At 37.0% G+C, this 27,224-nt stretch overlaps 2 protein-coding genes across 3 annotated transcripts in view; both read right to left on the reverse strand.

The window, feature by feature from the left end:
- Window positions 1-1,148: 1,148 nt before the first annotated feature.
- On the reverse strand, window positions 1,149-11,676 carry LOC117390850 (endophilin-B1-like). Of its 2 annotated transcripts, XM_033988657.2 has the most exons (10): window positions 10,523-10,678; window positions 9,831-9,972; window positions 8,334-8,462; window positions 7,853-7,986; window positions 7,194-7,286; window positions 6,955-7,038; window positions 6,311-6,334; window positions 5,335-5,424; window positions 4,061-4,161; window positions 3,259-3,851 (listed from the first exon to the last, which is right to left on the reverse strand). In XM_033988657.2, exons 1-10 carry the CDS (start codon window positions 10,577-10,579, stop codon window positions 3,302-3,304), a joined length of 1,404 nt encoding a protein of 467 aa, XP_033844548.1. In that variant the 5' UTR covers window positions 10,580-10,678; the 3' UTR covers window positions 3,259-3,301. The 2 variants fall into 2 exon arrangements, with proteins under 2 accessions (XP_055087018.1, XP_033844548.1); XM_055231043.1 differs by lacking the exon at window positions 6,311-6,334 and having other exon boundaries at window positions 1,149-3,851; window positions 6,940-7,038; window positions 10,523-11,676.
- Window positions 11,677-12,279: 603 nt separating this feature from the next.
- atr (ATR serine/threonine kinase) overlaps window positions 12,280-27,224 on the reverse strand; it is a 35,346-nt gene continuing 20,401 nt past the window's right edge. The window contains exons 30-48 of the mRNA XM_033988169.2: window positions 26,696-26,860; window positions 26,520-26,611; window positions 25,673-25,764; window positions 25,388-25,565; window positions 23,985-24,164; window positions 23,032-23,191; window positions 22,049-22,228; window positions 21,329-21,471; window positions 21,143-21,240; window positions 20,193-20,422; window positions 19,236-19,370; window positions 18,143-18,343; window positions 17,918-18,061; window positions 15,991-16,141; window positions 14,456-14,612; window positions 13,548-13,701; window positions 13,229-13,380; window positions 12,974-13,076; window positions 12,280-12,652 (exon numbers count right to left, since the gene is read on the reverse strand). Of these exons, the coding sequence (XP_033844060.1) occupies window positions 12,479-12,652; window positions 12,974-13,076; window positions 13,229-13,380; window positions 13,548-13,701; window positions 14,456-14,612; window positions 15,991-16,141; window positions 17,918-18,061; window positions 18,143-18,343; window positions 19,236-19,370; window positions 20,193-20,422; window positions 21,143-21,240; window positions 21,329-21,471; window positions 22,049-22,228; window positions 23,032-23,191; window positions 23,985-24,164; window positions 25,388-25,565; window positions 25,673-25,764; window positions 26,520-26,611; window positions 26,696-26,860 (2,889 nt within the window). The 3' untranslated portion in view covers window positions 12,280-12,478. The remainder of the gene's footprint in view (window positions 12,653-12,973; window positions 13,077-13,228; window positions 13,381-13,547; window positions 13,702-14,455; window positions 14,613-15,990; window positions 16,142-17,917; window positions 18,062-18,142; window positions 18,344-19,235; window positions 19,371-20,192; window positions 20,423-21,142; window positions 21,241-21,328; window positions 21,472-22,048; window positions 22,229-23,031; window positions 23,192-23,984; window positions 24,165-25,387; window positions 25,566-25,672; window positions 25,765-26,519; window positions 26,612-26,695; window positions 26,861-27,224) is intronic.

A 27,224-nucleotide genomic window follows, 5' to 3' on the forward strand; every position in this document is an offset into this window, starting at 1 on the left:
GAATCAGCACAGAAGCTGAGAAGGCGACACGAGACACGACGTGAGTGAGATTTGTGCACAAAAACTCATCTGACATCATAATAACAGTTATTTTTTTAATTGTTCTTATTGTCATGCAACGTTTTATTTTGATTTTAAACACACTGCCACTCTCAGTTGGAACTATTTCAAACAAATCTGAGCCTTGGTCGATTCTCTCTGTGATTAGTTTGTAGATAAAAAGAATTCTCACATTGGCTTTGGTCATATAAATAAATAATAAAAGGGCCTGGTTTTTGAAAGTCTCTTTTTGGAATGAATGGATCCAAAATAATCGGAAAGTCCCATCACAAATTTTTGGACTACTGTATATGCACTGCCCTGGCCAAAAAAATTCACCACCAGGATTTAACTAAGCAAACAGGTACGAGCCTCCGATTGGATAATTACTGCATGAGTGATTATCTTTCAGCTGCAACAAGTTATTTAACGCCAACATCCCATGGTCGTGGAAAAGATGTTCATCAGTTTGAGAAGGGTCAAATCACTGACATCAAGCAGAGAAAACATCTTAAGGAGATTGCAGAAACTACTAAAATTGGGTTAAGAACTGTCCGACGCATTATTAAAAACTTAAGGAATGACCGTGATCGGCGACACTTAAACGTTTGGTGAAATCAAAACGAAGAAAAAGAACAGTAGAACTCAGGGCTGTGTTTAATAAAGCGAGCCGCAATCAAAGCTAAAGGTAGTCCAAAGAAATACTAGAGCATGTGACCTTTTTTTGGCCAAGCAATGTAGTTACACTGTGGGGACTTAATCAATTTCGATCATTACTTTATTTCTTACACTGAAAGTAAACAAATAAAAATATGATCTCAGAAATAGACTGAAGTGCCCCCTGCTAAGATCTCACGGATATCAAACCGTTATATGGCATGAGACAGGGCATTTCTGAGCTGTCAGGGAGCATGGCGGCGTATTTAAGCAGATAATATGATCCTGCATATCATGTAACCAGAATTATAACATCAATAAGTATTCATATCACACAATTTGCTTCATAAATCTGCATGACCCTCACATATGGCATTTTTCAAACTGTTGTAATGACCTCAGTATTTATATTTAAATAAGGCCACATGTGCAATACAAAACACACTGGCTTCAGCTTCGACATACGGTTTAATACATGTACACTTAACATGTGCAGTGACTAGAAGAAAAACATATTAGACCTGACGACATCGGTAGATTAGCACTATGCCTGCGGATTCAATTACAAAATAAGCAACCTGGAAAGTTTCACCAAAGGGAGGATAATTTTAATGTGTTGAGCGACCCACCCATGCTACTGACAGTGAGATTTCCTGTACGTGTTATTGCTGTGTTAGCTGTCACCTAGCCTGTCGCCTCATGGCAGGACACAGGTGCTAGTGTGTCTGGAATGAGGACAGAATGACCTCAGCGCTGAGCAACACGGGCCAGCATTTCACCTACACCTAATTTAAAGAGTGCTAGTGCATCATGGGTAAACTGTAAACGTGTCAGGTACAAGACTAGACTAACACTGTACGGTATTAACAAGTAAGTGAGCTAATTCAGAGGATCGCTTTGTGTTATGTAATAAGATAGCACTATAAAATCTAGATTAGTCCCCAACTGGAATGATTCAAAATTAAAACCTGATCGTGAAGCTGTAATAAAATAACTCTTGTGAGCTTTATGCCAAGTTATAATGCTGTTAATTCCTTAAAAAACATCTGAAGTTGTGTTTTGTTTCTGTACTGTAACACTTTATTAGTCTGTCTACATCTTCAAAGCTCAAAATGCTCTGTTCCACCTTGTGATGTCATCTAAAGGTAGTTGTCAAGTTAACAGCTCATTTTTCCCTTTTTGTTCAGTACAGATTGATAATTCCATGTCTGAAATCATCCAAATGATTCAAGTGAAGGCATATGGAGTTTAAAAACACAGTGGAGCACCTGTATTACCACATGACATCACAAGGTGGAACAGAGTGTTTTCTGCTGTCTCTGCTGTTTCTGTGTGAATGAAACAAAACACAACTTCAGGTCTGTTTGTGATGAGGAAACAACATTATAACAGATCAGAAAATGGCGTAATATGGGTCCTTTAATTGATTGATAAAGTAATTATATTTAATCTTCAAATCAAACATTATATCAACGAATGGAGCAGATAATTTGCATGTGGTATAACTGAAAACCTCATCAAGGTGCCAAGTAATTACATAAATAGAAATATAATAAGAAAATAGTTAAACGTTACATAATTCAAGTAGCTAGTTAGTATAAAGTTGTTTTCAGTGGCTCCAAAAACATCAACAAACAAGCAAGTATGTGTCAAATTATCACCCCATGAAATCCCTTAAAAATATTTACTTATCCCTCAACTAAAATGTTCAACAGTCAAATTAATGGGCTCTAGTTTTTAACCCACAAGACTTACAACACAGATGACAATACTTACAGCACACAGCTTATTAAATGGCACAATAAAGTCAGTGTCTTTTAGTTATTTGACTGCTACATTATAAACAACCTGAGGCAGAGCACATTTGAAACAATATGAATTATATATTGATATGGCTAAAGACTGGCACTATTGAAACACTTCCACTTCACATTAATCTCCTGTTGGGATTAATTAAACCGCACAGTTATGACTGACCGCTATGCTAAAGTTTGTTCCTCTTGGTTTAAGATGCTAAAAGGCTAATAAGAAGTCCCTACTGCACTGTGTAGACAAATACAAACATGATTTTTTTATGGCATAAGTTAAGTTGTGTATACGTTTCAGGAATTTCAGATGGAGGGCAGGGGTTGAGTCACTGTTTTTGAAGTAATATCCAAACAGAATATCAAAATGCACTGAACCTTACTCATTTTGTGACAGATTGGGTATACAAAGCTGTCATAATAATCTTGAAGCTTGATATAGCTACTTTATGATGTTATGCTATAAAATTACTTCACCTTTATTTATTTTTGCAAACAGAAAAGGCATTGAAGTTATGCCAGATTTTGTTTCCTGGTAATCACAGAGATGTTAACCAAAAACCAGGACAAAACATCAGCAAATACAAAAGTTAAAAGGCAAATTCTACCACAAAAATGTTAGCTGCCCTCCACCTCAATTGTCAAATATTCCAGGGTTTCAGTGACATCACTACTTCCTGACTTGAAGGACATTTACCCGTTCAAAGGCTACGATATTTTGATTATTTACTATGGCAACGATCCTTCCTTGGACAAACTCTTGAGGATTATGAGATCACATGAACACAACCACAAACTCGTTAGGACTCCTTGGTGTCTTCTTCACTGTTTGGCGTTTGCGCTTCCTCGTCATCTCCATTGGCAACAATTGAATTAGCTTCAGTACCGTTTGGCGTCTCCGCTATATTGTCATTTAATGCAGGAGAAGTAACGCCGCCGCCTTCGTCATTGGTTTCCGAATCATCGCTCGGTTCATCGCTTACAGTTGTCGTATCTGTTCTTTGCAGAAGTGAGAAATGCCTTTTTGGTTTTAAATTCGATGCACTGTTGCCATTGGTTACTTGAGAGTTGGATGCTAGCCAGTGGGTGCTAGCTTGACTTTCTGTCGTAGCTGGGTTGTTATTATTGAAGTTAGTATTTGATTGGCTAAGAGGATCTGTCCCGTTATGTCGCAACTTTTTGGGTTCAGTCCAAGAGTCCTGGTCGAAATCCGGGATCCGATGGAGGACTATGGGATTGTCCTGGTTCGACCCTCTAAGCTCATCCAAAATAATATTGTCTGTTGATGTCTGTTTAACTCCATTGGTAATTGCAGACTGCCAATTGTTAGAGCATAATACAGCGGGGATACTGCGATGAAAAGAAAATGAGTTTAGATTTCATTTCATATTGTCCTGATTGCGTTGGGAAATAAATCGCTGAGCTAAATAATACAAAAATAAGAAAAGTAATATTGAAACAAATTAGGTGCGAATTAAACTGTGACTTGTGGCTCCAATAGACATTTACATGGACATTTGGTTGCAATTATTGGACTGTTATAATTACAGTGTGCATACCTTTCCAGTTGTTTTTGCAGCTCTTGGGAAAGTTGGTTACACTCGTCGAAGTAACATGTTTGAGCCTCCACAAATTCATTCAGGCTTTGCATGTGGTTCGTCTGTAGACAAAATATGAATAAAATATGAAGCGCATCAAAAATATAAAAGATGTGTATACACACAGTCAAAACATGAGCTAGTCACTTTCACTTCCTTGAAACACTCTGGCTAGACACTGACCACTGCAAACAAATACTGCAGTTTAGGGAGATTCTCTGATCTAACAGTAAAAGACAAAGTTAAATCTGTCAACTGGACAAAAAGTTGTAGGAGAAAAGACGTTTTGCTGCTCATCATTCTTCATTTCTGGTCAGATTGTGGGTGGATATCTATTTGGGAGGAAATAGCTACACTGAAACTATAAACAGCTATTGTTTACAGTTTCAGCCTAACGGGCCTACATTCAACCTTAATGGCCCTGGCTACGTCTATTGTTTTCTTTGTTTCCTTTATTCTCTTTGATTCTTTTGTTTGCTTTGGGTCTGAGGATGAAGTTATAGATGGGGACAGGTGAGGTCTAAGGCCCCAATTCCTGTTCAAGGAATAGCTTCTTTAACTCCTCTCTCAAACCATTTCTTTTCTCTGGCTCAGAGCTGAACCTCACTATCTTCAAAGGAGTGGTTAGTGTCTTTGAAATGGACTGGAGTCCAGTGCAGCTCTCACACCAGTGTTGGTCCACAGGAGCTCTAGTGACAGTGTTGGTACATTTCGTACATTCTCTTGAGTGGCTGTTGTTTTTTTCTCCAATGTAACACTCACTGCACTCTTCACTACACTATAGTGATTGTATGTTAAACATGTGTGAATGACATGCGTGACTACACTCTAGTGTAGTGAAGTAGACTACCGGTACATTACTTTGTTTGTGGCTCGTGGTTTTGTCCTTTGGGTGAACAAGTTTCTGTCTTAAAGTGTTTGTAGGTCTGATCTAACAGTCTAATTACAATTTGGCTGGAGATTGGATTTTCCAATCTTGAAATTATCCAAATGATTCTATAGAAGGTGTGTGGAGTTTAAAAACACAGTGGAGCACTTCCTGTATTATCACATGATGACATCACAAGGTGGAACAGAGTGTTTTCAGTTTGAGAGAAGAACTCAGCCTAAATCTGCAGGGTTTGTGTGTTAAACATGTGTGAATGAAACAAAACACAACTCCAGGTCTGTTTGTGATGAGGAAACATTATAACACAGATCAGATAATACTGTAATATGGGCCCTTTAATACTCACATGTGTGTCATCCAGCCCCGTCAGGAGCCTCTTTGTGATCTCCGACTGTCGATCGAACAGACTCTGGCAGATCCTCAGCTCCATCTCTGCCTGCATGCACACACACACACACACACAATTACAACATTACAATTGAATTAATTAATTGTATAGTCTAAAATGACGTCAGCAGTCGCCTCGCAGGGCTTCACAAACTTATTGATTTAACCAACAGAAAGTTAGAAAATCAAACAATGAAATAATAGTATCAAAACATTCAAGGGCTCCATAGCGTTTAATAGACAGGGATGGTAAAATTATTATGACCAAACTCAAATCCCATGATAATCCCATAATTTATACAAAAATCAGTTAACTCTTTGTTCATATAATTCCATTTTCACATTCACATTTTCAATAAAAGGCTGTCAAGATTATAAAATTACTATTGTTAATATGCAATATGGTGCCTCAAATCCCATAAGAAAAATACTTTAATTTCATAATTGTCACCAAAAAGAATTAATTAACTATTTTTCCATCTATTTGCTGTTAATTTTATATTTTTACCAGTCATGTTGAACACCATATTATGTTTAATGCACCCTTCAATCCCCAATAATGTAATCGTGTGGTATTTTAAACTTGTAAGATCTTGTGGCATGAGATCATGTCCCAAACTTACTAAAAATAAAGTGCTTGGTCAGAAACGCAAATGAGCAGGTTAAACTAATCTGTGTATTCTCCTTTTGAATAATTCTGAACATTCTGACTGCCGAATATTACACCAGCCAGTAGCAGAATTATTATTTTATCTCTTGCAATATTACCAGCAGTGTTCCAGCTTTTAATTTGCATAAACATCATTTTCTCCATAAGACACACTTTTGGGTCCATTATCTATTAACAAAATGAGTTTTTGTATTACAGCTGCTGACTCTGCACAAACCAGTTTAGCTCATTAGACAGAATGTGTTATTATGTAATATTTACTTACTTGTGAGATTTCCTGAGCCCAGATCTAAATTAAAAATCAAGAGGAGACAATTAACAAAAGCAAATATTGTAATAAAAATGTGCTGAGTAATGTGTGAACTTAAACTCAGTGGTGGAAGGTAGTAACGAAGTACAAGTAGTAAAGTACTGTACTTGAGTAGAAATTTTAGGTATCTGTACTTTACTTAAGTACAATTTACAGTGGATACTTTTTACTTTTACTTCAGTACATTTGAGAGCAGTATCTTTACTTTCTACTCCGCTACATTTTTTAGTACCGGTACTTTTCATATGATTTGAGGGGTTATTTTGACCATGTTTGTAGTAACATCCTGACTAAAATTTCAAGTTCAAGATACGGCTTTGAGCAAAACAAAAATAAATACTGGTGCACAAAATTTATAACAAATTGATCCATATTGCTATTGTTGACCAAAATATGTATAATTTTGAATCAATATCACTACATTTAACAAATTAATAACACTTTATCAACATTTATGTGAAATACTTTTTGCTGTTCAAGTACATTTTTACTACTTAAATACTTTTACTTAGTAAGTAGATTTTCTCATGTGATACTTTTACTTAAATAAGAAAACTGAGTACTTCATCCACCGCTGCTTATACTTGAACTGTACCGACCTTTAGCCATTTCACTCGAATGAAGCTGAACATATATGAAACATGAGCCAAGTAATCTTCATCCAGAGGGTTTGAATTGAGGTTCTGTGAAAAAAGTCGAGTCAGTGGATTTAACACACATGATACAGATCTGATCTGAATAGTGTTTAATACATTCATATAGGCCAAAGTCTTGTTATAACAAATACACTTTAAACTATGTGTCATGTAAGTCAGTTTACCGTATATATTTGACTTACTCTGGCCTCCCTGTCGGCCTCGTGGGCTTTCCTCAGCCTCGTCTTTGCAATGTCCAAGTCCAGACGCTTATTTGTTAAAGTCCTGCGTTCATCCTGTTAAAGAGAACATATTATGTAACATTGACTTTTATTAGTTTTTAACCATGTTATAATGATGTTCCCTCATCAGTCGTTTATGCAAAATTAAATTCCAATTGATCCATGTGTGTTTAAGTTATCCTGTACTGTCCTGGATCTGAGATTTGAGTGCTCAGAAATTTGCAGTTTTCACTTAATTCCCTATCCTCCCTCTTCTCTGTACTTACTTGTAGTTGTTCAAAAAAACCCAAAAAACTCACATGTAGGGATCAAAAATGTTGCCGAGTCATTTTTCAGTAACAGAAAAGTAAATTGAAATGTGCTGCTACGGTGAAATGCCACTATGAAGGGGTGCAGGACAAGTTCTGCAGTTTTGAACAGGAAGTCAATAAACATGTTTGTATAAATCAGCTACTTTAGATCTATAATGCAGTTTACCATTAACTAAATCTAAAATCATGATCCACATAAATTAAACTCTGCCTGAAAAAGCACTGTATGTCTTTTTTTAAACCAAATAAAAAGAAATTATGTACATTTGGAAAGTACTGAACTTTAGAACTAGTAATAACAAGTGTTACCTGTAAGGTTCTGTATTCCCCCTCAGTGAAACTTCTCAGTGGAATTATAAAGTGGATGTTGGTACTATGTGCAAACTTCCTCTCTGCTTCACCCAACTGTTTTTGTGTCTCCCCAAATTTGACCAAAGCAGAACCTGTAGCAAAAATAAAACAGGGGAGTTAGAGGAAAGAGGTAGAGCTAAGGTTATACATTTTCAGAATTACATTACTGAATTTACAAAATGTTAAGTTACAGACAATTTTCCAACCAAAAACAATAGAATATGGGACAGTGTAAATAAATGTGTATATTTGTATATACTGAAATGGTTGGACATGTAAAACTTCCTGAAAAAGTTTGTATAGTGGAGACACACAGAGAGAAGACAACTCATATTCAAAAATCTTTCAATTTGTCAAATTGGATTCACAAATTTAACCATTTACAACAAATTAGCATTACTCTGGGTGGTACCTGTAGTAAATTATTATCTAAACTCACCATACGGCGTGTTGGAGCCCAGTTCAAGCCCTGCACTGGTCATGATCTCTCCCAGGACCTCCAGGCTACGGGGCCGAGGGGGAGGGCGCCACTCGAGATGCTCATATAGCCGGTCCTCCAAACGAGCAGCTGGGATTCATAATAATGAGAAATTAGGACCGTTACCATGAAGATTAACAATTTAAAACAAAATATGTATATCTATTGAATGGGAAAATCAGTTACTATAGGATAAATATGAATATATACAGTACAAGGACCTTTCCGGTGACACTAAAATAATGTGTTATAGGCTGTAATTTGTGTAAAGTGTTTAAATTGATAAACTATTTAAACCCATTTAGAGATAGTCATTTGTTTACGTTTTCTACATAAATATCTGTGTACTTGTAAAAAAAACCATTTGTGTAATAGTTAACATACTTTCTAATAATACAGCCATTGTCTTGGTCATCAGATGAATGAATGAACTACAATGTTGGAATAAATGTTATGTTTTGTTATGTTTTTGTACACTGATTCCTAGGAATTCAGCATTGAGTCTGAAAATTACCAATGACTAAACAAAATGTCAAAAGAAAAGTATGGCATTTTAAACCCACTTAAACATAGCTGACCTCTTGTCTGCTTGAAATTGCAGCCAGTTGCCTTTGTTTATGGCATAAGAGCACACTCACCCTGAAGCCGGCAACGTCACACAGTAAAAGAGTATTATCTCTGGCAGCTACATGGTTCACTTATTTGATAAATAGCAGACCATGTCCACTTTTAATTCTATTGGCTGGGGTAACTGGATTCAAGTTGAAAAATGACCAGTCTCATTCATCTTAACAGGAGTATTAAAGTGTAGTGCTGTCCCGATACTCCAATGCCACGAAGATAATAAAAACACGCTTTAGAATAGAATGCCATTTCCAACATTAAATCAAAGTACTTTCTTTTGTATTACCATGTGACCTTATATCTGTGTAATCCCTCAGTTCTCCAGGCAGGTTTCATAGTGGTCCATGGGCGTATACTAGTCTATGTGTCTTATACTTCTTCTCAACCCAAGGTCATTCTAAAGCTATTCAGGAAAGATTCATTTATGTCCTGGGAATGTGACTTTTTTAGTATTGATACCTGCTCAAATGAGTATCTAGTGTAACATTAGTGAAGAAAGATAATGAAGCAGAGCCATTCACTATAATAGCTTTTGTTGAAACACAAGTTATTCCCCATGAAAGAGCAAGGTTGTTTATTTATACTCATTCAACTGAACTTAACACATTGTACAAATGTTTTGATTACATAATAGCGATTTAACAGATAAGGTTGCTACAAAGCAATTATTAATATTAGTCAGATTTTGACAGATAGATAGGACTTAATAATAAACACTTAGAAGTTCACCGAAAACCCCACCAAAAGTCCATCATATAACACGATCTGATATTTTGCTATCATGTAATCTGCAATATTAGTACACTCCCACTACTAAATAAAACGTTATCTCACCAGGGTTTGGCTGTAGCAGAGCCTCTGTCTGGCTGATGATTTGATCGGTACAAGTCTTGGTGGCATCAGCCTTGGCCAGAAGTCGTTCTATATCTGGCTCCAATTCAGTCTTCTCTGCTGCGCCAAAGGTTTCCCCTGTGTACTGAAGGAGAATACACAATCAGAAAGTGGAGACTTTTTAACATTATGACGGTGGACAAAGTTCTAAGAGTCACATCAGAATTAATAATAGATTGAAGGATTGATTGTTAGAAAATATAGAAATAACCTATAATAAAGGGATTGACTGAGGCAGTTTATTAATCCCATGATTGTCCAAACAAAAAAGATAAATCCAAAACACACTGTCAATTAATCTGTCCTATTTTATTCAAAAGACAGGCATAAATTAGATATAATTCCCTAAAACAATGAAAATGTGCACTGACACGTGACCACGCATGTGTGTTTAAAATTGTACATATGTTTCAGGATGTTGGCAATCCAGTTTTATCAGGACCTGCACAAAATAACTGTAGTAAAATAGTAAAACAGAATTATTTATGGCAGCACATAGTCTACATTGTGTTGACATCCCTCATTGACTTGTCTGATCCATGGTCGATTCTGTTTCCAAACTGTTATGGCTGCAATAAACAGTACGCTAATAATAATATAACACTATGGCATGATGGCACATAATCATGATTTACCTGAACGGCTCGGTTAATAAATTGCCCAGCGTCCACAGCCAGTCGCGTTAGATCCATGGCAGCCTCCCCCAAGGTCAAGAGCTGTCTGTCCGGGGTGCGCTGTCCTCTCCTCAGACGCGCTCACCAGCACTGACCGCTCCTCTGTGTTTACCTCCAGGCGGCTAACGTCAGCTAGCGGCTAGCGGCTAACTAGCGGCTAACGTCAAACAAGCAGCTAACGTCAGCTAGCGGCTAACAACGTCGCCATAGCTTTGACCGTATTTAAATGAGTGTCTTTAAAACATCTACCATAGCCTGATATTTACAAGTTTTATTCAGCGCATAGTTGCCATTTTAATTCCTGATGTATTTCATGTATTCACTGTAAAGTTTTTTCTTAAGCTTAATTATCTTAAATCTCGGGGTTGTTGGTTGCTAGGTTACGGCTCGCCCCTCGCGCGTCCTCCAGACTGAGTCAAGCCTGTTTACTGTCAGTGGATTTTAGCTAAAAATATCCACATGCTGTTGTCGTTTTCTATATTTACCCATTTAACACTATCCTTTCTGTACTTTTTTGCTTTTAGCTTGTTATTGTTTCAGTTAAGAAGGGAGACTATATTTTAATTCATTCATGTCATTTCCCCATGTGGTGCTACAAACATTAGCTACATGGATAAGCTAGCAACCTGCTAAGTAAAGGCTGACTGGATGGAACAAGCGGTGCATATGGGTAAATTAACCATCTTTGCAAATACACACCCTGGTTATGGTTTATATATAACGTCCAAGGCAATAAAATATATAAATGTACTTTGGACTTCTTTAGATTATGATATTCAATTAAAATGATCAACTTTGCATTTACCAGTCATTAAAAGCTTGTACAAATTCCAAGAAGCAACAATTTATAGAGCTCATGCCAAATAATTCCCAAATATCCTCTGATTTGTTATGCTATAATACTGCCATGGTGCCATTTTTAAAATGGAGCAGCCATCCTACCTCCTATCCGAAGGCAAGTGGAAGAAGCAGCCAGGCATTGACGAAAAGGAGGACAGTAATGATGACAAACACAGTGATCTGCTGTATATCTGCACTCATTTCTGCATAATCAAAGCCTAGCTCCACATAAGTACCGAAGAAATAAAAATGAAATATACTATTCTGGCAGGAGCGTCTAGAAGCTGCTTGCTTTCAGGCTCACACTTGGCTTGTAATCTGTGCCAGTGTTTATGAGAGGTGAGTGGATTGGCCCATTGCTCTTAAGCGAAGCAAGAGGCATAGGATTAAAGCTACCATCTGACAGAGCGGCTGGCTGCTACTGTGAGTTAAGTTGCACTAATAATAGATACAATAAATTGAAAATATAAAACGAATGGATATGACATGAAAAATTTGAAAAACTACGGTATTAGCATATTTAACTATTATTTGTTTGCTTCTACCATCGACATAACCCAATTTTATTCTATTACATATATTACACTTGTTTTATATGTATTGCTTAAAGGTACACTGTGTATCTTTCCTGATGGAGGGGTCCACCACCCGCTTGTCTCCATTGAAGCAAGGCAACAGGCCAAATTACAGGTCAGATCTGTGGGGAGGCAGCCTCGGTCACAGTAAGAATGCATGTTTTTCTAGGTATTTTGAGCAATAAAAACACCTGGAATAAAATAAATGTTGTGATGAACAATATTTTGATGTTATCTTACAAATAAACTCTGCAATAAAAAGAATTCTAATAAATTCAAGTGTTTATTGCAAGTGAACATGGTGGCAAAGTGCTTCTAGAAAACAAATGGATAAAACATTTAAAATGACAAAACAATGACAAACGTTTTGCCAAACAGGCTTAAGTGCAAATTCTTCTTTTTCTTTAACTTTTCAAACATAATTCTCTATTTGTAAGTTTTGAGTCCATATTTGAAAACAGGATGTCACTGAAAAACACCTGTTCTCTCACCACATGTGCGTTCAGAGATACGGTCCCCAGCCCAGGTACATCTGACACAGCATTTTATCGTCTGTGGCTTCCTGAATGAGGTAGTGCACGTGGCCTTCAATGGACAGAGGCAAACCCAGGACTTTATTCCTGCTTTTTATCACTCCCTGCAGACGCTGCTTTATTTCACACACGTGGGTTTTGGCCTGATGGAAAACGAGACATATGTGGTTAGTCAGGACTACTTCAGAAAGAATGTGATATTTAAGAGCCATGATTTACATTGTAATGCCGGTAGCTTAATAGAACATACAAACCAGGACCCAAATAAGGCTACATTAGGACTACATGCACATCTTGACGTGAATTTTACTTTTTGTGAACATTTTGAGAATATTTTGAACACGTTTTTGTAAAGAAAGTACATTTTTAGGTCCTTAATTTTATTGTAATGCATATTAGCTGGATGTAGGATTAGCCTATATTGTAATAATAATAAAAATATGCATTTAAAAAGATGCGTTTACCTTTTCATTCACAATCTCTCCTGTCTCATTGGCTTGAGTTTTGGAAAGTCCTTTGGCTTTGCTCCATTCAACCAGTGGATCATGAAGGAATGTCTTCAACACACTGACACAAAAACAATATTTGTCATTAAAACACATTTTCTATCCATGTACAGTACATGTAAAATTATGAAATGTGTCTATAAGGTATTTATTTTTCAAACATTAAAACTGTATTTTAAAATATTTTTTAAATCTTTCTCCTCTGGTGCAGACCTCATCAGTGGCTCTCTTTGGTCCCGCATCAGCCTCAGGGTGACCTCACAGGCCTGTCTGAAGAGCCCCTCAGTCCCCATGGGTCCCATCGCATGAACCATGTTTTGGGTCAAACGAAATGGAACCACTTCTGGCACGTCAAATGTCTCCCCCTAATGGAGATACAAGGAAACATATAAATTGATTTAAATTAAACATAATTAAATAGCTATGTCAGTATAATGAATCAATTTATTAAAACTATTAGAATAAATTAAATTATATTAGATAATATTAGAATGGTTCTAAAAATATTAATAATTCTCTATAGTTATAAAACCTTATTGAAGAGGCAGTTGAAATCCACATGGACACATTCTCCGGTGAAAGAGTCAAAGAGGATGTTTTCACCGTGACGATCCCCTAAACCCAGGATGTAACCCACCATCGACATGACAGCAGTGGAGCGGCAGTAAGCAGAGCGGCTACTGTACCTGAGAAATAAAGCAAACGCTTTACTGACTTTAATGTACATGGAGTATTTTGTACTGTACTGTGGGTTTGGAATGATGACGCGGTTTGATGACTAGTAAATGAATCATAATCATTAAAATTGTATGTTGTTAAACGTCACTCAAAATCCCAAACAATCTCATGAGGCGACTGTAAAGGGCTTTGTTCAAGTACTACATTCTGTCCATGGGATCCTGTTTACTCTCTATAGCAAATAAATACAAAAAAAACACAAAACATTACTTTAGTTTTTATGGTAATAGCTTAAAGTAGTTAGTAATCTCAAAACACACAACTGCATCTTCATTTTAGTACATGTTCAAAGTAAATTATAGTTAAACTGGCTCTATAGTTCTATACTTCTGGCTCAGTAATATGTCAAAAATAGACAGGTTAATATTTGCTCCTTTTACACTTTACTAATGAAGTGATTCATCTTTTGTTTTACAGATAAAGTTTATCCATCCATTTTCTTGACTTTTCTCACCCCAGACACTTCCTCCAGTTCCTCCAGGGGACCTCAAGGCACTCTCAGGCCAGCCAAGACTAGTTTATTTTTACATTTTAATAATTGCGTCTTACACAATTTCCTTTTAGATTTATTACAAAGTATTTATTGCGAGTCGACGCAAACAGCATTTTGGGCCTAATGCTTCTGCTCTAACCTGGATTTCCTCTGGGACAAATAAAACATCTATTCGATCATGTTTTTATTCCAAGCCATAAAATACTGACCATGATGTTGGGTCAGGGAAGGTGCGTAGAAACCACTCGTAAAACACAGGAGGATGTCTCGCACACAGCACCTCTTTGTGAATCCTCAGCTTCTCTTCCAACGGCGCCGTCTTGGGAAGAAGCAGTTTCCTGAGCTCTTTGCCCGACAGGTGAATCCCTAAGAGACAGCCACAGAATACAAAGCAGTTCAGTTTGAGTCCTATTGTGTGCATTTTTAAAAATACTTTGGACAACTTTGCATAGGTTTTGAGGGTTAATTATGCAACAGTAACAGTGCATCCATTTTCTTCAGCTTATCCGGGGATGAAAATGGATGGACTGTTACTGTTGCATAAACCACAGTAACAGTAATTCAAAGAAAATTTCATCCAGCACAGGAAGCATGGACTCAAGTAAACTGATTCAACTTTAGTAGTGGGGGTCTGTTATCTGCTTGTCGCCATGGAGAAGCCATTTCTTTGCTTGGAAAATTACACAGTATATGTACAAAAACATATCCATATGAAAAACATCAATTCTTTCTGTGAGTGGGCTTGCCTCTCCACAGATCTGTAACTTATCCTGCTGTCGCCGTGGCATGGAGATAGACAAGTTTAATGCCCACCACCAGGAATGTACCATATTGAGGCTTTACACAATTCTAGCACTGACATAAACACATTCAGAATATGTGCTTTAAAAATACGCAAGAGGAGGAGAAGAAACTGGTGAACCCTCATGGCATCTGACTGTTTCAGGCTCTGAGGGAGAAGGACAAAATAAACAACATGCAATAATGATAGAAAACAAAGTCATTCAACTATGTTCTGTGTGGTAACCTGTAGACTTTTGTTTACCATAAATTTTGGACTATTGAGCACACCTGAACATAAGTCACATCAGCTAAATTTGAAAAGAAAAAGTTTTATAAGCTACAGGTTTTCATGTTGTAACTTAGATGTTTACACAGAATTTTTTTAATTTAAGACACGCTTTTAAAAAACTGCCTGAAAATCGAGTACGGCACCAACACACCATCAACACAGGATGAACACCCCTGCGAATTTAGAAAATAAAACTGCACCAACACGGACCATCTGCTTTTATTTCCTCTGAAAGATTTTGTCGTCTTTTTACATTGACTAAGTTCTTCCCACTGCTGCTTCCAATGTCGCACCATCGGCTCATTGATGCCAAACTTACGTGCAGTGGCTCTATTTCCTTCTTTGATGCTAAACTTACGTGCAGTGGCTCTATTTCCTTCTTTGACAGATCCATTGCCTTTATCTTAAAAGCTGCATCTTGTTCATGTCTTCGTGTGTTTTCCATGATGAGAGTGTGTTTATGATGCGCAAAATGACGGTTCAAAATCAAAACTAGTGTATTCTTCAGCGCATAATCTTTCCCCACGTCTGTTTCACTTTTGCGTTTACAGCTAGAGAGCGCCCCCCTGGTGGCCATTAGGCAGCAAAAATCTATAAATTAGCTGCGCCGTTGTATAAAAAGTAGAGGCTTATAGTCCAAAATGTATGGTCATTCAGGCTTCATTCACATACCTCTCTCCTTGTACAGTTTGGTGAGGATGTGGCGTAGTCCAGCCGTGTGATTGACCCATTCGATAATCCCACACTCTTCGTTCAGGGGTATCACAGCGTATGTCCGAATGTGGAGCTCTCTCCTCCTGGACTCAGCATCTTTACGAAGGCACTAAAGAGAACACAAAACAACCCATTTCATGTTTTATTATTTATCATAGACGAGTGACAGTTCTCAGGGCAGTGGTTTTCTAATAAACGGGTTGGTGGTTCATAGAGTTGTAACGTTCTTGAGCAAGACACTTCAACAAACGGGCATGTGTGAATGTGTCAGTTTTGAATAAAAATAATGACAACTTTATTTGTATAATGCTTTCAAAAACATGCCCATGAATAAAGATGAGAATATACAGTGATTTATGTGGCTGGAAAGTCAAGTATGGCCTAAAATCTGACAATGACAATAAAAAGTCTTCTGATTCTGAAAATGACTGAAGGAATAAAATAAATTTACAGATCTCACGGTGGAGAAATTCACTTGTCAACTAAGAAAAATGTAGGAATTATAATTATACACAAAAGTAGAATATAAAGTTCGTGTACAAAATATAAAAGTACCGTATTTTCCGCACTATAAGGCGCATCGGAATATAAGGCGCACCTTCAATGAATAGCCTATTTTAAAACAAATTTTATATATAGGGCGCACCACATTATAAGGCGCATAGAATAGAAACTACTGTAGTAGCTGGGGTTGTGTTACGCATCCACGAGATGGAGCTGCGCTAAAGGGAACGTCAACAATACAGTCAGATAAGTCAGTCAGTCAAACTTTATTAATAAAATAAAATAAAAAAAACGTTCTGAAAACTTTGTTCACTCACAAAACAAGTTAATGCATTCACAATATAGTAACTCTCGAAATAGTGCAAAGCAATAACAATAACTCAACGTTGTTCAAACGTTAATGTCCATATTCACAATATCTCCCAGCCTTGTTTAGTTGTAAACACGTGAAAGAAACACGTAAAGCCTCACTTTTTCAGCTCATTCCTCATTCACGAATCAGTCGAGTTCTTCCTCTTCAGTGTCTGAGTTGAACAGTTGGTCGAGCTCATTCAAAGTGCCCGATTCCGTCTCGTCAAAATCGCCATTATCCGTGTCGCTGCTGTTGTCTAACAGTTCAGTGACAATTCCTCCCTTCGTGAGCTCGGACCACAGTTGAGACTGATATATCAGCCCAGGCATCCGCGATCCATTGGCAGATTGTGGCGTATGTCGCCCGGCGCTGTCTCCCCGTCTCCCCATTATCCCTATAGCGTCGGATCCTATCGTCGCCGATAGAGCGGGTTGCGGTTGCGGACTTTCCAGCAGCGAAACTCCGCAACCAGTCGTGCTCTCATGTAAATTCAAACGCCGTCTCAAAGCGGAGACATGGGGCTGTCAAAATATTTTACCGTCATTACGGTAATCTGCCTCTGTTGTCCCTCGAAGGTGACGAATGAGAGCACGGGGCTGCGGGGATTTTCACACTCATTTATTCGATGCGTAAAAGAAAAAATATGGATGGATGTGTAAAATAGTAGTTGTGTGAAAAAATGCAGTAAATTCTGATACTTCGTTTAACATGATTTTTATGGCAAAAAAGAATAAAAGTCTAGGTCTAGGTGAGCTATACTGGCCCATAGTGTGCTCAGTCTTTAAAGGGATATTACCACTATTACTTTGGCGACGCCTCCAGACTACGGGTGTCATAATTGACCAATATTGATCCATATATAAGGCGCATCGGATTATAAGGCGCACTGTGGGCTTTTGAGAAAATTAAAGGCTTTTAGGTGCGCCTTAGAGTGCGGAAAATACGGTATGCATTTTTTATCAGTATATGCATTTTTTTTGTAAATGAAGCGCACAGAGCAAATATATTAAGTTCAAATATGTAACGCACCTTGTTGATGAGGCAGTTGAACTCCATAAGTCGACAGTCTTTCCTGAGGTCATCTTTGGGTTTACACATCATCGTATAGCTCCGCCCATCTGAGCCCTTCAAACTTATCTTCTTAGGCTTCTGTAAAGACGCCAAGATCTCCACCTAAAAAGAAAAATATTATTTATACAGACACATTTATAAACCTGTTTTTATTCCTTATTATTCGCAAGTATCTGTCCCTACCGAGTCCTCAAACCCATCCAGATAAGCCCAGTGTCCAGGGAAGGCGTCGTGATTTGGGTTTGCTCCGCCAGTAGAGGGCAGCGTGGGGATGAGCACAGATTGCAGAGGAATGAGAATCTGGCTGAACGTTGGCTCCTCCACCAGTCGCTTCAGCTGCTTAAAGTGAACGCTGATGCTCAGGGTGGTGCTGTTCCCATCCACCTAAAAAAGAAACAGAATGCACAAAAATATATTCAAGGTTCACTATGTAACTTTTTAGGGTGAAGGTACACTACAGATTTATTCTTGTTTTGTCTCGAGTGTTCAACAGTATTGCATTAAAATTGTCTATCTCCATGGCAACAAGTAGGAGACGCCAAGATACAGGTCAGGTTTGTGGAGAGGCAACCCCTTTCACAGTAAGATGGCATGTTTTTGAGGTATTTGAAATGTCCCCAAAATTGAATAAATAAATGCAAGACAAATATGTTTAAAGCTATACTATGAAACTTTCCAGGCCAAACAATAGCATATCCATGAAAACAAATTAAATAGTGCATCTTTAAAGAGAAAATGTTAGATTTTATGTGTCTCATTTATGGAACACTCTCATAAACCAACTAAAACTGTGATTGTGAAAAGTGAATTCAAACACACTATACTGTCATATACTGTCATCTTTTCAGACTGTTTTTCATTATTTTAACTGAATCCAGGTTTAGTAAATATTTAAATGTACATTTTACTGTGCATTTTATTAATTGTAAATGTTGTATGTTTTTACTGTGTACTCAGAAGTCCCTTAAAATAAAATAAAAATAAAATAAATGCATACAAATACAGGGTAATTACCGAATCTATTATGCAAGTGGACAGGACAGCACTATTTGATATACTTGAGCTCATTTTGTGAAAGGTGAATAAAAGTCACTGAAACAATAATGTACAGGTTTTAATAATGGAGTATCAAACTGAACATTCTTATGAAGCCAAAGTGTTATGCCCAAGTACATAACAAAAGTATGGACTGTGATAGCAGGGTTGGAATAATAGGACCACACACATTTTGCCTCTTGGAAAACAAAATAATTCAGTCTATATAACAAACACTTACCGGTTTGTTGCAAAGCTCCAGCAGTTTATCCGTCAGTCTATTTGCATCTCCAATAAACTTATCCAACGATTGTTTGAGGAACACTGCCTTTTTCAAGATCTGGTTACAGCGGTTCATGCGCATTGGGTAAGAAGACTGGAACAAAACAACAAAGAATAAAAGATCTGTGTTACTACTAAAATCCTGCAATGTGAGCCCTATTGTGCAAAACCGACTTTTCAGAGCTTTTGACCATGTTATAACTGTTTCCCCTTCTCATTTACCCTCTCAAAGTCGTTTTTTGGGAGTGATTGGTACACATTTGAGAAATCTTTAATCGCTTATTTTCAAGACACTATATTCCGGATTTACTTCGTTCTTCAATTTAATTTTCTTTATCGATGATACATGTAGAGTTTGGCAGTGTCACATACCGGTAATCATTTTGGTACTCGTTAGTGTGATCTGCAGCTATCCACAGGTGGTGCCGACAGCTAAACGACTGTTCGTTGTGGTGAAGTTTACCGTGATGCAGTTTCCTAACACAAAAGTCAGCAAACTTCTTTCTTTTATTACAAGTCGTTTTAGATGAATATTGCGATTTTAAATGTCCAAATTATAACAATGATCCACAGGTGTCAGAGATAATAAATATAGAACATATAAACACAATAGATCTTCTTTAAATGGGGGGAGGAGGCAGTATATTATATTGGTTATGATATATTTTTTAAACGTATTCAAATGAAAAACATGCGAATATTTCACTGTCAAATAGTTTTCATAATTTATTCAACTAAACAACAGTGGCTAGGTTTACAAATGTGATATTTTCATACATTTTAAACTAAATCCAATAGAATCATGTAACAAATTTGCAGGTTATATATTTTTTTGTTTTTACTATAGTAATTTCACCAAACTTCTTCTCATTTAAGCAGTACAGGACTATACCATGTTACAGTCTGAAATACTGACCTTAGACACAGCCGTCATCAGCCACATCGCCTGTTGGGGGTAAGCGAGGAAGACCTTAGCAACGATTGCCATGAGAACGTCGAAGACTTCGTCGCTGGAGTGACAGACTCTGGAGATGAGCTGAGAGAAGGCGGAGAGGAACTGGTACGGGGCCAGGTTTTCACAGATCTCACTCATCACAGAGTTTATTTTAGACATTTCCTGACGCATCTGCCGGTCTGCGCGTCCAGCTGTGAGGAAACGATTGACAATCGAATTGACAAGTGTTTTATCCATTTTAATAAGATATCCTCATTACTCATTACTAAAAAATAGGATCAACGCTCGATACTGATTTAGAAAAAACACATTGTATTTAGACAGTGTTACGGACCAGTCTATTTTTTGTATTATCTAGTTGTTCAATTTGTATCCACTTTTGAAAATTATTTTGTAAGAATAAATCTACTTTATCATTTTTTTTAACCACGTCTCCACGCCCCCGTTTTGATTTACACCTGGTTTTAACATAATTTCGTTACGTGCCACCACCCCTGGACAAAATGGCACCTACCAGACAGACTGTACTGTTTTTAAGTGTCTTTAAAATGTGTAAAACTACAGAACAAGTTTATTTAAAATGGTCTGCAGTGATTCAAAGTTATTCCTTACTTCCTTATTTCCTTACTTACTTATACATTCAGAGCATCCTATTTATTCAGCACTTTCCACAACTTCAGAGACCAGAGAAGAGTTTTAGTGTCATGGTAAAGCTAACAACTAGCAATAAAACATACAGATGACATAAGATATATATTTTGACCTAAAGAGCCACTTAATAGAATAATTCTGTACTGTGGTAAGACAAATGTTGCTCAAAATGGGAAAAAAAAATCAGGTACATGTTCTATAATGCATATAATTCTGTTTGTATGTATCATGTTAAATATTATAACTGTTATGATCATTACCTTTTTCACATTCACAAACTTTGGCTCCGAAATCGAGCCACAGAGATAACATTCGAGGCATTGCTTGGTAAATGTACTGGTTTCCGTACTGCAGTGCTCTGAAACACAACACATTTCGCATCATAAAAACATTTTACAGTGCCTATCAGCCTATAAGTAAATAATAAATACATAATTACATCTTACTTTCCACAGTACGTTACAATATATCTGATGAGGTTGCCCTGTTTTTCCATCTTGTTGTCGGTCACCATCGGCATCACTTTGTCGTAGTATTTGGCCAGGTAAAAGTTTCCATCTTCCCATTCAGGCAGGAGGTTAGTCACATCCTGAATGTAAGTAAAAATGATAAATATTTCTATAGTAGGTAGCTAGGATGTCTGAATTATAATATTCTGATTTTCCTCAGACAAATGAATTTACAAGTTGGAAAATGTTCACCAGCCAAAAACATTAATTTAATTTAATAGAAATAGAACAGAAGGAATAATAACATTTTGTCGGAGATTTGATTAAATTAAATTAAATGTGCACAATGTAACTTTGTCTGGTGGAGGTTTGGGCAATAAAAGGAGATGTTCCACAGTGTGGCATTAAACCTATCTATCTCGCATTAGCTCAATAACAAGCATCTTTATTGTATAAAATAAATAAATATATATATATTGAAAAACATGCATTCTTACAATTAGCCTTTTCATAAATCTGACCCTTAAATTTACCTGATCTCACCTACATTTCTCCAAGGATAATTGATATATTTACTGCAATACTGTGGAACATTCCTATTAAAGCTATAATATCTCAATGGAGACAAGCAGGTGGCAGGCCCTTTAAAAAAATAAACCATAACTTAAGCCCTTAAAGTAGAATTATTAGACAGGTGTTGTTTCTAGGAGAATGCACCTTGTAAACTTTCATGATGGCATTGGATTCAAAGTTGGCCGTCTCCTCCATGAAGTGTCCCACCAGCAGCATGGCCTTCCCTTTGGTCTGTAAACTGCGCGGGTCTGTCAGGACCTGGTCCTCTGGAAAACACTGCTCCACACCTTTTTGTAGGACTATTAGGGCCTGATGTACGTCGCCCTGAAAAAAGAAAAGAACACAGATTAAAAAGAAGCAAAACTGGCATTAATTAGGCAAAAATAGTGGGCCAGCAGTAGCTCAGATGTTAGAGTGTTTTGTCCACTGATCAAAAGGTTAGCAGTTCGAACCCTTTTATCAACATAAACATCATTGGTTGAGCGGTCAAATCACGTCACCCCCAGTGTCTGTGTACATTGGTGTATGAATGTGTGTGTGAATGATTCTTTGATGTAAAGTGCTTTGAAGGTGGACAATCTCTATACAGTCGTCCCTCACTGTCTCGCAGATTTTTTACAGCAAAAAACATATAGAATAATCGTAAAAAATAAAGCTGATACTTCCTGGATTTCACCTATTGCGGATTATTTTTAGGTTATTTTTATTTTTAACCCCTGCGATAAACAAGAGACCACTGTATAAAAATATGACCTTTTACTATTTACCATGAGTGAATATTAGCTGGTTCTCAAGTTGTGGTGCATGTAGAAAAGTTTAAAAGTGGTCTGCTGCAGTTCTAGTCTAGAGTGTTTTATTTTTTATATTTCTGGTCTCCTTTTGTTCAGCCCTCACTTAAAAGACCTGAATCAGCCTTAGTTTACGCCTGCTATGATCCCGTTATAGACCTCGTTTTGATCTGGTGATATTTGGAACACAAAATATTTTAGGTACAAGGCAGAAGCATTTTATTCAAAGTGGTTATGCTAGAAACTGAAATGATTGTGCAATTACACTTAAACATTATGACCATCTGCCTATTAATGTTTTTTTTTCTCCCAAAACTAAAATCTATAGTTACTGTATACCTTTGATCCGAGCCACTTGGCCTTCTCCGTGACCAGCTCAGCGAGGTGTGTGTTCTCGGCGTTCAGTAAAGCATTAAACGCAGTCTGATGGTGCCCTCCTTTTCTGGCCACTCGAGCACTTTGTAACCAACACTCTCCTATCAGCTCCTTAGAGGCAGATCTACAAAGCAAACAAAAGAATTCCTGTCTTAAAGTGACAAACTATTAGAGATGCATTATATATTGTATAATCTTTGGTGGGTTCATTCTGTCTTTCACTTTTTTAACTGGTTTGTAAGTTTCTTTGAGTCTGAACTCATTTGTGACATAATTACATATCAGAATTATACAAAATATAAATTCATTAATACTTATATTAGCAATAGTAGTTCTTGCATCTGATTTTTTCCTTTCAATTGCAACTCAAACTGTTCACTTTGTTCTAATTAGAGAATACCCTTTCTAAAATATATACAAGTTATTTAACCTTTTGTCAAATATGAATCAATATACAGTGGGGCTAAAAAGTATTTATTCAGCCACCAATTGTGCAAGTTCTCCCACTTAAAATGATGAGAGAGGCCTGTAATTTTCATCACACTTGAGACACAGAAAGGGGGGAGAGAATCCAGAAAATCACATTTCAGGATTTTTAATGAATTAATTAGTAAATTCCTTGGTAAAATAAGTATTTGGCTGACTAAATACTTTTTTGCCCCACTATATATAATAATAATTTAGGATGCATTCACACTTGCACATTCACCACTTCAAAACTGTGACTAAATCAGGACTAAACCAAAAACTAAACCTGGACTAGAACAGGACTAAACCGAGTCCACATCAGGACCAGATAATGCACTTTTACCCTCAACCAAGAGTAATTTATTTATTTATTTTGAATTGTATGTATGTGTAATGTATCTTCAAAAAAATAAAAAGTTACACAAAACATGTCCCTAATAATAACTTACTCTGATCTCAGACTCAGCAGAGCCCGTCGTAGAGCCAGGATGGGTTCTTTAGCTCTGAATGAGTTCTGGGTCATCTCCAGTCTCTCAGACCAGTGCAGAGGGAGCTGTGGGGTTTTAGGAGACGACTTCTGTTTCTGCAGATCAGTGAAGGCATGCTCCAACTCACTGAGCATATGCAGCCTACAGCAGAGGGCAAACAACATAATAATAATGATTCAAATATTACTGCGATGGAATAAAATGTGAGTTCAAATAATGGATGCATTTAGCTTGGAGTGAATACAGATTTTTACAGATTTGGTATTAATACAATGAAGTTAGCAACTGAAGGATCTAATGTGCACTGAGTCATGTGTGTGATGGTTATAGTAATAAAATTTACCAAAGCACTAAAACGATATATAATTTGGATTTATAGATCATTTTGTATTTTATCCCTTTTTTGTGATCACAATTTTAATTCAAGTATTGATCTCATCTGGAGCTACACAGGTTACAGTCTGATTTCATTTGTGATTTCTGCACAGACAAAACTATTGGCATGTTTCTTCATATGGTCTGGGAGTGTCCTGAGGTGGCACAATTTTGCGGAAATGTCACAAAGACACTGTCTAAATGAATAAGCGTAAACCATCCCCTGCTCTCAGAGGTTTATTTTGCTGGATGACATTTTCAAGCTATATTGGACAGTTAATGACCAGTGTGCATTACTAGAAGGCTTTATAGATGCCAAAAAAAATTTAATATGCCGTTGGAAGTCACTTCAACCTCTGACTGTGAAAGGCTTTTATCCTAAAAAGAAATCATTCAGCTGGAGCTTTTATTGCTCAAACGCACGGAGCCAAAGCCAAAAACATTTCCGCCTGGTCCAACTTACTGACCAAAATCGAAATCTGAATATATTACATATCTGTTTTTGTGTCATCTGAACACTTTTTGACAAACTGTATATTCACACACTTTTTTATGTATAGTAAATAATGATTATGTACAATGCAAGTTCTGCTGATGTCTTTTGACGGAGGAAATTTGCAATTACTGTATAGAAGGAATTCAAACCTGGGCGGGATTACTTTTATTATTTTACTTTTTTATATTATTATTTATTTATTATGCTTTATTATTGTGTATTTATTATTATTATTTTCCTCTGTGCATATGCCCATGGGGGGTGGGGGGATCGAGTGGGAGGTGTGGGGTTTGAAAAGGCTGAAAAAAAAAAAAAAAACTTTAATTGTATTTTGTCCCTGAATTAAATAAGACAACAACAGCTTTACCAATTCACAGCAGGACTAACGTTACTCTGATTTTATGTTTTTTCAAATTTTCCTACATTTATTTGAATAACTAAACTTATAAATGCCAATAGCTTTCCTTAAAATAGCTACGACAGATTGACCAACCTGACGATGTACTCGTATCCTCTCTGGTAGGTCCCACACTCGTAGCTCGCCGCAGACAGAGGCACAACCTGCTCCTTTCTCACCAGCTTCAGTTTCTCATGAAATGTTTTGTTGTCCTGTTTATTTGCAGCCAACAACAACTGTCCCAGACGCACTCCCCATGTACTGGATGGACAATCTGTGAACATAATAATTAAATATAGCTGCTATAGGAGCTCGGACCTAATTATGACAACAACAAATGAATTAAATGGCAAAAACGACATAATAACTATTTTAACAAACCTGATTCAAGATAGTCTTCCAGTAAATCCCATTTTCCAAGCTTCCAAGCAGCCTCTACTCTGTAAGTGTTCAGATCTGACTTCCACTGAGGTCTATATGAACAAATATGAACAGAATAAGCAATTATGTCCATCATGTTTTTGACCAATAACTATGACACTACTATTATAATTATACAACTAAATTGGTAATACATTTTCTTGGTCTTAGCCAGTCAATTTTCCGCTTCAGAGTGTCTAGACCACACATGTCAAACTCAGGCCCGGGGGAGAAATCTGGCCCATGGTATAATTATATTTGGCCTGTCAGATCTTGTGCATATACTGTAGCGCATTCGCCACTAATACTACAAATCCCACAATGCTTTGCTAGTACGCTGGCACGCACTCGAGACTGGCAAGAGCCCTTCCTTTTTTGTTGACACTTATTAGCGACCAAGCTACTAGTCACCTGGGGAAAATGAATTACTACAGAGAGAAACATAATTTATTTTACCTATTTAAATAATGAATTAATACTACTGATGTGTCTTTTATTTCAAACTTAATTTCTCATATGTTTGTGATATTAAGTTTGAGTTGTTCCAGATTTTGTGTTTGTGTTTTATATGAAAAGGTTAAACATTACATATCAGGTGCAGTCAATTTTTCAATAAATACTGAGTTTGGCCCGTGATTGTGTCTCAGTTTTAAATTTTGGCCCAATGTGAATTTGAGTTTGACACATCTGGTCTAGACATTAGGGTTTAAAGTCAGATGCCCTTCCTGAGATCACCCTTAACATATATTTAGTATTTTAACACCAATAATAAATGATTGACATATAGATCTGTGTAAGTATTCTTTACCTATTTGCCAATACACCATTAACTTGAGTAATAACTGTAGAGAGCTGTCCAAGGCCGAGCATAGACGTCATCACGCCGTGGTAATGACCAATCTGCAGCAAAAAAAAACAAAAAACAAAAAACATCAAATATTGTAGTACCATTTATAGCCACATGTCTGTAGTTTGTGTGTGCACCTGGTCAGACTCGAGTTGTATTGCACGGTCGTAGCAGGCCGTAGCGTCTCTCAAAAGTCCAATGCTCTCGTGCTCCAGGATCTGCTCTCGTAAAGACGGCCCCTCTCTCCTCAAAGCGTTCACCCCCCTCACGCCGTCCGGTTCATGCATCGCAGCATACAAAGTCTATTCAACACGGATACAAGTGGAAAATGTTTAATAGAGTATCTGAGAAAAAGGAACCACTGCAGTTTAGCAAATATTCTGGACTGGCTATTGTCAATTATCGTGAATAATTTGTAATTCTTTTGGTAATAATATCAAAGATGGGCCACACTGAGACAGAACTATGGAATATTTATGTACAAGTCCAAGCACAAACCTACAATAAAAAGTATATCAACTTGTCGCACATATATTTGCTGAAAGAAATCATTTTTGTTTTATTTGATGGTTCTGATCTAGATTATGTTTAGGCACTAGGCAGCACAAGTATTGAACAAAACATCTAAACATTTCTATATAACTTCTACATGGCTTCAAACATGAT

Source organism: Periophthalmus magnuspinnatus, chromosome 22, assembly GCF_009829125.3.
Source record: "Periophthalmus magnuspinnatus isolate fPerMag1 chromosome 22, fPerMag1.2.pri, whole genome shotgun sequence".
Taxonomy (NCBI): domain Eukaryota; kingdom Metazoa; phylum Chordata; class Actinopteri; order Gobiiformes; family Gobiidae; genus Periophthalmus; species Periophthalmus magnuspinnatus.

Coding starts and splice junctions, on each gene's coding strand:
- LOC117390850 (XM_033988657.2), bottom strand. CDS start 10,579: ATGGATCTAACGCGACTGGCTGTGGACGCTGGGCAATTTATTAACCGA. Junction 7,287..7,852: donor GGGAATACAGAACCTTACAG/GTAACACTTGTT, acceptor TCTCTTTAACAG/GATGAACGCAGGACTTTAAC. Junction 5,425..6,310: donor GGGCTCAGGAAATCTCACAA/GTAAGTAAATAT, acceptor GTGTGCATGCAG/GCAGAGATGGAGCTGAGGAT.